At 39.7% G+C, this 11302-nt stretch overlaps 1 protein-coding gene across 1 annotated transcript in view; it reads right to left on the bottom strand.

Annotated features, from left to right (window-relative positions):
- The window catches only part of LOC141337812 (uncharacterized), a 15690-nt gene extending 9119 nt beyond the window's left edge, over positions 1–6571 (bottom strand). Inside the window, exon 1 of the mRNA XM_073843401.1 lies at positions 6290–6571. Within this exon, the coding sequence (XP_073699502.1) occupies positions 6290–6344 (55 nt within the window). The 5' untranslated portion in view covers positions 6345–6571. The remainder of the gene's footprint in view (positions 1–6289) is intronic.
- Positions 6572–11302: the final 4731 nt, after the last annotated feature.

The following is an 11302-nucleotide window of genomic DNA, read 5'->3' as shown; positions in this document are numbered from 1 at the left end:
AAATGCTGTGTGTGCTGCTTATAAACACCAGAGAGATAATGATTCATGAAAAAGATGGCCTTTACTCATCTCACCTGCACAAAATAAATGCAGTAATAGAAAGTACAGAAAACGCACAAAATACACTGAAAATACACTGAGAATTATATGCATTTAAAAAATTTTGTTGAAGTCATCCCCCCGGATCTTCTGCATCCACTCAGCCCCGTATGCATGCAGCGTCAACGGGGAATGAGACGAAACGGTACAAAAATGCACACAACGATGAAGTGCTGAGTCTCCTCTCTTGAATCCTAAAAACCCTCAATGTGAAAAAAATATCTCTGTGACGACAAAATCATGGATCAGATTCCTTACATGTTGTTTAAAGGGCCAAAACGGGTCAGCCTCCGAGAAGTGACAAGTTCTCGTTATTGTTAAGTTATTGACAAGTGGTTAGGTTTAAGGCAGGGGTTGGGTTACGTGCTCGTAAATGTGTCTGTTGTGACTGTTTTGCATTGAACAATCACACCCTAATACATATGCAATAATGGCAATATTATAACCCAATAGATCATTTAATCATGACGATAAAATTCACAGTGCCTTTCGCGTCAGCTTATTGATGCCAAGGGTTTCTTATTTAAAGTAGTGGAGGACCCTGCACGTCCAAAAATGACGATGAAGGGGTACCCTGTGCGTCAAAATGCGACGCCAAAGGGTCCTGGCCAAACGTCAATATGTGACGACTTGGGAGTGAGACTGTGTTGCGCGAGCGCACATTCAGCTCTGCAGGCCTGGTGCTATGCGTATTTAAATCTCCTCTGATGCGCATTTTCCTGCATTAGCCAAAAAAATCATGACAGTCAACCACATCCAGTCATATGTGAATTAATGTAAATATTCGCTAAAAACACACAATAAAGACAGCAATGATGCAGTCAGGACTGTGGCACCGGCTTGCTTTGAAATGTATTTGGTTATTGCGCCTGATGCGTGTGTGCCCGCGTCTCCCGCACCTAAGTCATTTTAAACAGTACATAATAACGAAAACAATACCTTACAAATAAAAAGGAGCCGATTTTTATGATCAGAACTTCCTTAAACCAGTGAACCTGTAAACCTTTCAGTCCAAGTAAACGAATTCGTTCAAATAGAAAGTTTAAAACGATATTCATAAATGAAGCATATACCCACTTTTCTTCCAGCACCACTAACGTTACACCACTGATTATCTTGTTATTAATATGATTTGATTCATGGTTCATATTCATAATCGTACAGTATGTTGTTGCCAGTTTAAAGGGCGATGTTTCCAAGCACTTTCGGGCTAAAAAAAAGCTGTTTTCATTTGCATTACAATGCATAGTATGTTTATTTAATGGTCGCGGGTGCGGGGCGGGTTGTAAAAATAGACACAGTGGTGCGGGGCGGGCTGGCTCGGGCCAAATAATTTCATAATTGCGGGACCCGCGGGTTAAAAAAAAAAACCCAACCCGCGCATCACTATGGGCCAGTATACTTCAGGTGAAAACTTCCGGTGATCTGACAGCGAGAGCGAGAGACAACAGCGACCGAGTTCCATTACCACAGAGATATTTTTTCACATTGACTGTTTTTAGGATTCAAGAGAGGAGACTCAGCACTTCATCGTTGTGTGCATTTTTGTACCGTTTCGTCTCATTCCCCGTTGACGCTGCATGCGTACGGGCTGAGTGGATGCAGAAGATCCGGGGGGATGACTTCAACCCCACCAAATTTTTAAATGCATATAATTCTCAGTGTATTTCAGTGTATTTTGTGCGTTTCTGTACTTTCTATTACTGCATTTATTTTGTGCAATTGAGATGAGTAAAGAAAGACCATCTTTTTCATGAATCATTATCTCTCTGGTGTTTATAAGCAGCACACACAGTATTTTACTACCTGTAAAAATACACAAACTTAGCTATATTAAATTGTTTGTGGTACCTACAGTTACAAATGTAAAATATGTGATGATAATATTGATCGAGCAATTGATGTAAGGTAAATGAAAATATATGCGCAGAATTGAGAAAATAGTATTAATGGAGATAAATTGTATATCACAGCTAGGCAAACGTGTGAATGTTCACGGTGCATTTTATGCAAACAACTCTAATCGTAGTTGTAAATCTATATTTACAGAAGGAATAATTGTCATTGCGTATGCAGCATGAGTCAAATACAATCTTCTGTTCGTGAACAGTTGTATTTCATTCATTATCTGACTATGCGTCCGTGCATTTAATTGCCATTGGCTTGTGTGATAGTAATATGGATCTTAGTAAGTAATACTACTAGACAATAATAACTGATACCCGCACGACGGTGTAATTTACTTCCGGGTAAAGATAGGATCATTCAAATGAAATACAATAAATGTACAAATAAATATTACAAATTAAAAAACGATCGGAAATGCGTCCAATTTTCTATTACTATTATTTGATGACAACAATACATTTGGAAAACAAAATACAGCCATTTCTGCTTTTTTTCTTTTGAACAAAAAACCAAGCTGCACCCTTTTTTAAATTTCATCTTTCATTCCGAAATTGAATAATGAATGAACGAAAAAGTACACGGACCTTACAGTGTAACAAAGACACCTTAAAGTAAATTGTAATGATAATAGTTCTATAGGCCTTAGAGCTGGAGAAAAGGTGCAATGTCTGGGAATTTTCTTGACTTTGAATGCATGCAACTCCAAATTGATACAGTACAACTATAGGAAAGACATTATGCCCATATAAATGGACTCTTCCCTAATTAACTCATAGAAAAACATTTCTTTGAATCAACACAGATATCGTTTAGGTCATTGTGTGTACTATAACTGTCTTGTATGGCGAATAACTTCTTACTGTTAAATTCTGAAAAAACAGAGGTATTAATTATTGGACCTAAAACCTCCACAAGTAATGACCTAAAACACAGTCTAATACTAGATGGCTGCTCTGTAAATTCGTCATCATCAGTTAGGAACCTAGGCGTCCTATTCGATAGCAATCTCTCCTTTGAGAGCCACATTTCTAGCATCTGCAAAACCGCATTTTTCCATCTTAAAAATATATCGAAATTACGACCTATGCTATCAATGTCAAATGCTGAAACATTAATTCATGCGTTCATGACCTCAAGGATAGATTATTGTAATGCTTTATTGGGTGGTTGTTCTGCACGCTTAATAAACAAACTCCAGCTGGTCCAAAATGCAGCAGCTAGAGTTCTTACTAGAACCAGAAAGTATGACCATATTAGCCCGGTTCTGTCAGCACTGCATTGGCTCCCTATAAAACATCGTATAGATTTTAAAATCTTGCTAATTACTTATAAAGCCCTCAATGGTTTAGCTCCTCAGTACTTGAACGAGCTCCTATCGTATTATAGTCCTTCACGTCCGCTGCGTTCTCAAAATTCTGGCAATTTGATAATACCTAGAATATCAAAATCAACTGCCGGCGGCAGATCATTTTCTTATCTAGCGCCTAAACTCTGGAACAATCTACCTAACACTGTTCGGGAGGCAGACACACTCTGTCAGTTTAAATAAGAACCCGGACCTATTTCTCCTTATAGGAAAATTATGAGGCATATAATACAGACCAAATGGACCACTTATAACATGTTTCTGCAGTTGTTTTTGAAATGCAACCCTTCTTTGTGAAAGATCTGTAATGTTACATATATGTCACATTGGGCGTTTATAATAATTTTTTCATGTTACACATATGTCACATTGGGCATTTATTTCAGAATTGAAAAAAATATATTTTGTCAGTTTTATTTGCTACATAACATTTTTTTTTCTTTTTATTTGCTTTTCCATAACATATTTCAAAGCTACATAACTGTGACCATTTTACAACAACTCTCTCGAAACATCAGAATTCTACCTTTTTTGGTATATGGTTGTTCATGTTTTTTTTTTCATAACTTGAACTAAATAAAAATAAATAACTACCTCACACTGGAGGTCAACATGTTAAACATGCACATAACATTGCAATAATTTGTATATTGTGCAATAAAACTGTAACTATATAAAAAGTTTCAAAATACATTTCATTAACAATTTATTTAATGTGACATTATTTTAAATGTTCTTTTTGTTAATATATTCTTTGAAATGAGCAGTAGAAAATATATAACACTAAAAAACTTTAATCAGCTAAATTAATTGAGCAGTTTATTAGCATTTTTCTTAATGTGACAAATATGTCACATCAAAATTCCACCTATTGTTTTAAGGGTAACAGCCCGATGTGACGTATATGTCACCACAATATCTTTGTAACTTGTTTTATATCAGTTTGTTCAAGAAATGTATTAAAATCAGGGTAAGTGTAATCTAGGATGTGTTATTAAAACATTAGAATAGTTGAATGGGTTGAAACATACCTTTAGTAACAAAAAAAAGCATCTTTAAAAATTGCTGACACAGCAACATGTGCTCACCATACAGTCCACCATTTTGGAAATGTTGCCATGACAACAAAAAATGCACACATTTTCACGTGACTGAACCTGGATGTTACTTATGTGTCACTTTGGGATTTCCTGAGTTGAAAATAAGGGATAATGCTTTAAAAAGACCTTTCCAGATAATTACAATTGTTTGTGACACCCGCGTCACAGTGGGTCCTTATGGGTTAAATCTAGATTAAAGACACATCTCTTTAACCTGGCTTACACATAAAATCATTAACACATTTCTATAATTCAAATCCGTTAAAGGATTGTTAGGCTGCATTAATTAGGTCAACCGGAACCGAAAACACCTCCCATAACACCTGATGCACTCGTTGCATCGTAAAAAGAATGGCATCTACGCTAATATTAGTCTGTTTCATTCTCATTCCGAGGTCACCGTAGCCACCAGATCCAGCCTGTATCTGGATCAGATGGTCACTCCAGTCCCCCGGATCCAGTCCGTACCCAGCTTAGATCATGGATCACCACCTAGAGATGACTTCAATAGCCGTGGATGTCAACCAGATGAGCTCCAAGGCGGATCATCAATAAAGACCTCGCCAACCTTGACGGCCATTGGCACTACACCACAGGATCCTGATGAGTTCTCTACAATCAGACATTGGTACAAACTGTTGTTTGGTCTGGCCAGAGGAGAACTGGTCCCCCGACTGAGCCTGGTTTCTCCCAAGGTTTTTTTCTCCATTTCTGTCACCTGTGGAGTTTTGGTTCCTTGCCGCTGTCGCCTCTGGCTTGCTTAGTTGGGGACATTTTCCAGCGATATCGTATACTATTTGAACTGAACTGACGATGATATCACTGAATTCATTGATGAACTGCCTTTAACTGAAAATTGATTGTTACAATAATGCGTTACTTACACACTATTGTGCTGTTTAAATACTGTGCAGTTGCTTTGACACAATCTGTATTGTAAAAGGCGCTATATAAATAAAGGTGACTTGACTTGACTTGTATAGTGTCTCTTACATCTTTTTTAAGGCATGCTTAATGAGTGAAGTTACAAGTTAATGTAACCCAAGCTATATTGTGTCTCCATGTGTGTTTGTCATTTAATCAGAATATAGAATGTCAGAGCCATTGAAACCATGCTTTTAGACAAAGGGTCATAAAAATCCCAATATTTCCAATCTCCCGCTTGGAAAGCCAGCCTTTCTCATTGGTCAAGCACATCCTGAGAGACGTGACTCTTCCAGGCTCACACACAGTTCCGTCTCCCTCACTTCTGCAAAATCTTCTGATTGTTGCCCATGTGGAGAGCCTCCATGAGCCTTATTTTGTTATTTTGCCCTCTCTTTCAGAGCAGATGTCAACCCTCATTATAGAAAACATGCATCGAAGAATAACTGTTACTCTTGTACAGTCAAACGTATTAAAAATCAATTCTGACATTTAGAAGGACTAAATACGTTTTTTTTTGTTTGTTCTTTTGGTCTTTTTCCTAAGAATTTTGCTGTATCTCATCTACACAGCACAATTATTTGAAATGTATATTGTAACAGACAACCGTCAAAGACACAAATAAATAACATGGATATTAAAGCAGAAATAGAAATTCAAATAAATAAATAAGTAAATATTTACGAAAAATATAATTTGGTTGTATTGTATTATCTCAGTCCTCCTGAATGAAAAGCACTCTGCAAGTTCTCTCTGACTTTCCTGTGTTGTTGAAACTACCGTAATCACTGTAATATGGGCGCACACTACAATCAATCGCGGCTGCCTTGACCGCAGTGTCTACTTAAAACAGCAATAGCATTTATTTTAGGAAGAGTTATAAATGTCTTACCCTGTACGAAGAATCCACACATCATGATCCAAATGAAGCCCTTCATCTTCCCCATTTATCCACATAAAAAAATGCAGTTGTGTCAGGATGCCACTCCCAGGGATAGTGAAAGTAAGTTTCGACGATGAATAACCCGAATAACTATCGCATAGTTTATGTCAGAAACGTTCATTCCACATACAGACTCTGGGTCGGAGTTCTATTCCTGTTTTGACAAAAACATGATTGATTTAACTGGTTACCGTTGTTACGGTTTAAATGGTTACCGTGTGGTGACCATGACCAACTTCCTGGTTCAGATCCTCCGCGCGAGATGTGATGGACCGAACGCTGCAGATTCGCCGATTCTAAAATCATTCTTTTTTTTTACCATTACTCGCTGGTACCAATTAAGCCCACTTTATGTGTTTTAATGAGGAATCCCATCCCAAATCTAATTACAAACTAACAATTTTCGGAGCGAAAGTGTTTAATGATAACCTTATGATAACCTTTTACCTTACCTTATGTACTACTTTAATTGAATGGAACAACAGTATATTTTACCAGTAATTTAAAAAAAGCGTATATTTACACCAAACGTACGATTTATGCCTGGCATAGTAATAGAATAGGTACCTGTTACATTTTTTAAATAATCCATTATAAATTATTTGTAGGATATCTGTTTGCTACCCCCAAACGTAACATATTGTTCCCTTATACTCATATAAATATGAAACATACACTGCAACTTCAGTTTACTTATGCAGTTCTTTGCAGGTTGCATGTCTGGTTGTTACCCCCATTACTAAAACATAACATATTGTTCTCTTATAAATACACATACTTTTCTTTAATAGGTACACTATAATTAAGAAGCTACATTTTTAAGCCGACATTAGGACAGAACAATAAAAATAGACAGTGAGGCAGTTAAGTAAGGTTGGCCATTAGGAGTGATCAGAAGTGGAAAATAACTAATTACATTTACTCACATTACTGTAATTAAATTGACTGATTTTGAAAATTACTTTAAAAAGTAAAGTACACAAAAAAGCTTTTTAACTTTACTTTTAAATATATATATTTTGTTTGAAGTATTCTACTTCGCTACATTTTAAAACACATTAATCACGAAGTAAAAAAAAAAACAAAAAAAAAAAAACATTGCACCCTCTCGAAACCACTGCAGTAAATGATGGGCAGGAAAATCAGCTGGCACTAAAATCACATAAAAGATAGAGACAGACAGGCTTTAGATAGGCATTAGTGGTGCAAACAAATATCAGAATGACTCACTTATTAGCAATGACTTATGACTATCTGCCACCTACAGGCGGTTTTATTTTCACAGTTAAAGTATCTTTTTTTATATAATTTAACATTTTATGTATTATATATCAAAACATTATTTATGCATTTGTAACTGCAGGTTAAATGCATTCATGTCCTGCAGCGAGTAAATACTTCTAAATGCCACTTCGGATGAAGATTCTGTGTTTCCTTATACTGACTTAATTTGCTTGGTAACTGTTGTAAGTCCCAAGAATTGACACCATGACATCCACATGAGAACGTGATGTTTATTACAGGACTCGTTCCACCGAACCCCCACGTTAACACCGCATTCCTAGTCCTTGATACATATAACCAATGGGTGAGAGCGTGTTCTTAAAGAGCCCCACACATTTAAAGTGAAACACAATAGATAACACAAATTACAATGTATTTCTAAACAATTATCACAATGATCTACAGTAACAGTATAAATGTTATATTATTTTAAATGACTGATTAAATGTATAAATTTGGCTCAAATGATGATAAACACTTGAAATACTAGAAAAATGCTTTATAAAGTTAAAAATGCCCATAAAAGGTATAAAAATATTGGAGTCAGCTGTCCTATCAATAAATTCCCAGAAATGATCAGGATATCTTTTTTTTTTTTTTTTGTCAATATCACATACCCCTAGCAGATTATAACGTTGGTTGGCTCCAGGGTCAGAAATGAATGGGGGCTTTGAGCAAGCTATAACTGGATTTTGGCACGTAGATGTCTTCAGGCCAGCACTTTTATCAAATAAGTGAAATTATGTATTCTGTTGCCAACAGGGGGCAACTATGGTTATAATTTAATACTGACCTTCAGATGTGTTCAGGCCAGGACTCTTATCAAACTGAAGTTTGGGGCAGATCAGACATTGTTTGGCTGAGTTACAACAATTTCCTATTTCATGGTGTAAATAGCATGCATTAGCACTTAGTAATTGTTTCTAGCATGTTTCTAGCATGTTTTACACTGTATTTGCATTGTATGCTGTTTCATGGCATGACCAACATGCTTTAACACTTAGTACGTGTTACTAGCATGTTTAGCACTCAATGGCATATTTTGGTGTGCTGCTAATAGTGTATCACAGTGTTAAACATGTTACTTCTTGTTGACAGTAGGTGGCACTATGATTATAACTGAATATTGGCACATAGAAAGGTTTAGGCCAGGACTCTTCAAACCTGTGAAGTTTGGGACAGTACTGGACACTGCATGCCTGAGTTACAGTAACTTATTTCATTGACTCAATAGCGTGGTTTAACACTTAGCTAAGTGTTGCTAACATGTTTCTAGCATGTTGTTACCCTATTTAACACTTGCTGACACTTTTTTAATATGTTGTTAGGCTTCCATAATAGTATTAAATCTGTCACTTTCTGTTGCCAGCAGGTGGCACTATGACTACAATGGCTTGTTTACACAGAGTGGTTCAGTACAGTATGGTAAACAATTATTTCCATTTCCAATTATTTCCATTTGCCAATGAACGTTGGCGAGTGGTATTTGCGTGCCAAGCCACTCCCCCGTACATACGGGTATATAAGATGGCGGCCCGCACCACTCATTTAGGTTTTCGCTGAAGAGCCGAACCAAGCCGGCGTCGCGGGGCGTGGCAGGGGAATGTAACATCTCCGTTCCCTCCTTCAGGGAATGAGGGTTACCTTCATAACCTAGACGTTCCCCTTCAGTCGAATCACTTTGACGTTACATTGGGAACTAAGACCCATGGAAAAGGCCACAACCCTGACGCTGCGCTACGCACAACGTCACGTGCCGGCAGGTCTTCCCAGACGTGTCCGCAGGCGGTATTGTAACGTAACCTTCCCAACGCCCTGAGGGCCAATAGAGGGGGCCCCACAGGGATGCCAGTTGTACTGAAGCAGAGGTTGGGGGGCGGAGCACATGAAATCTTTATGTGTGGAATGAAAGTAAATTCAATATATCCATAAGTCTTTAGGTATATACGAGGAAAACAGTGGCCTTCTGGCTGACCACTGGAAAAATACTGAGAATATTGCCACAACCTGCGGGGCGAAGGAGACCCGGCAGGAGCACAGTCAGGAACTACTCCGCATCTAGCCCTGACAGCGGGGCATGGAGGACCCAGGGTTCACCAAGGGGCTACATCCTGGGATAATAGCGCACGGATCCTCGTGGGAATGGCGCAGCAAGCCGACACCAGACGGCCTCCCGCTCACCTGAAGTCCTTATGTTAGGACATGGGAGGAAACAGCCTCTACGTGAAGGTTATAAAACCTAGCGAAGGTATTTGGTGTCGCCCAGCCCACAGCTCTACAGATATCTGCTAGTGAGGCACATGAGCCAACGCGTAGGATGAGGCAACACTCCATGTGGAGTGGGCACAAACACCTAAGGGGCATGGCAGTCCCTGATACAAATATGACAGGGAGATGGCATCTACCACCCAATGAGCCAACCTCTGTTTGGAGACAGCATTTCCTTTCTGCTGACCTCCGAAGCAAATAAAGAGCTGCTCGGTGCGTCTGAAGTGCCGAGTGCGGTCTACATATATGCGTAAAGCACGGACTGGGCACAACATCGCAGAAGCTGGGTCTGCCTCCTCCAGGGGCAGAGCTTGCAGGTTCACCACCTGATCGCGGAAAGGCGTGGTGGGAACCTTGGGCACATAGTCGGGCCGGGGTCTCAGGATAACGTGAGAATCACCGGGCCCGAATTCTAGGCACGCTTCACTGACAGAGAAAACTTGTAGGTCCCCTACCCTCTTGATGGAAGCCAGGGCAGTCAGGAGCGCTGTCTTAAGTGACAGATATTTTAGCTCGACTGACGCCAGTGGCTCAAATGGGGCGTCCCGCAGGCCTCGGAGGGCGACGGAGAGATCCCAAGAGGGTATGAGGTGCGGTCTGGGAGGATTCATCCTCCTGGCACCTCTGAGGAACCTCACGACCAGTGGGTGCTTACCTAGGATTGTTCCATCTACTGCATCGTGATACGCTGCGATAGCAGCAACATACACTTTGAGAGTTGAAGGGGACAGCCTGCGCTACAACTTATCTTGCAGGAAGGAAAGCACTACTGCAATCGTGCATCTCTGTGGGTCCTCTGCTCGAGAGGAACACCAGTCAGCAAACAGACCCCATCTCAGTGCGTAAGCCTGCCTGGTAGAGGGAGCTCGGGACTGAGTGATAGTTTCTATCACGGCCTGTGGAAGGCCGGAGAGGTCTGAGGGTGCCAACCCGTGCCCATGCAGGGAGGGGCTGCCGCGAGGGAAACGGTTAGGCAAGGCAAGGCAAGTTTATTTATATAGCACATTTCATACACAATGGTAATTCAAAGTGCTGTACATAAAAATGAATTAAAATCACAATAGAACATCCCATCACATCACATAAAAAGCATAAAAATCATCTTACGTCAGTACAGATAGTCAGACTATACTCTGTCTTACCTTACTACGCAATCAAACAGTACTCATTACTGAGACCTAAGTCCGGGTGGGCCACTCCCGTGGTGCAACCAACATGACTTACTCCTCGTCCTCCCTGGACTTGCACAGTGTCTGTGCAAGGAGGCTCACTGGGGGAAAGGCGTACTTGAGCCCCGGAGGTCCGCTGCGTATCAGTGCTACTCTGAGAAGAGGCAACTGGCAAAGGGAGGACTCGGGAAGGACGAGCGGAAGTGCCTGGGCCGTGCCGAAATAGCTCCGAACTAGCTGA

The sequence above is a fragment of the Garra rufa genome, chromosome 7 (assembly GCF_049309525.1).
Source record: "Garra rufa chromosome 7, GarRuf1.0, whole genome shotgun sequence".
Classification (NCBI taxonomy): domain Eukaryota; kingdom Metazoa; phylum Chordata; class Actinopteri; order Cypriniformes; family Cyprinidae; genus Garra; species Garra rufa.
Note: the sequence above shows the minus strand (reverse complement) of the source record. Positions and strands in the feature narration are given on the sequence as shown.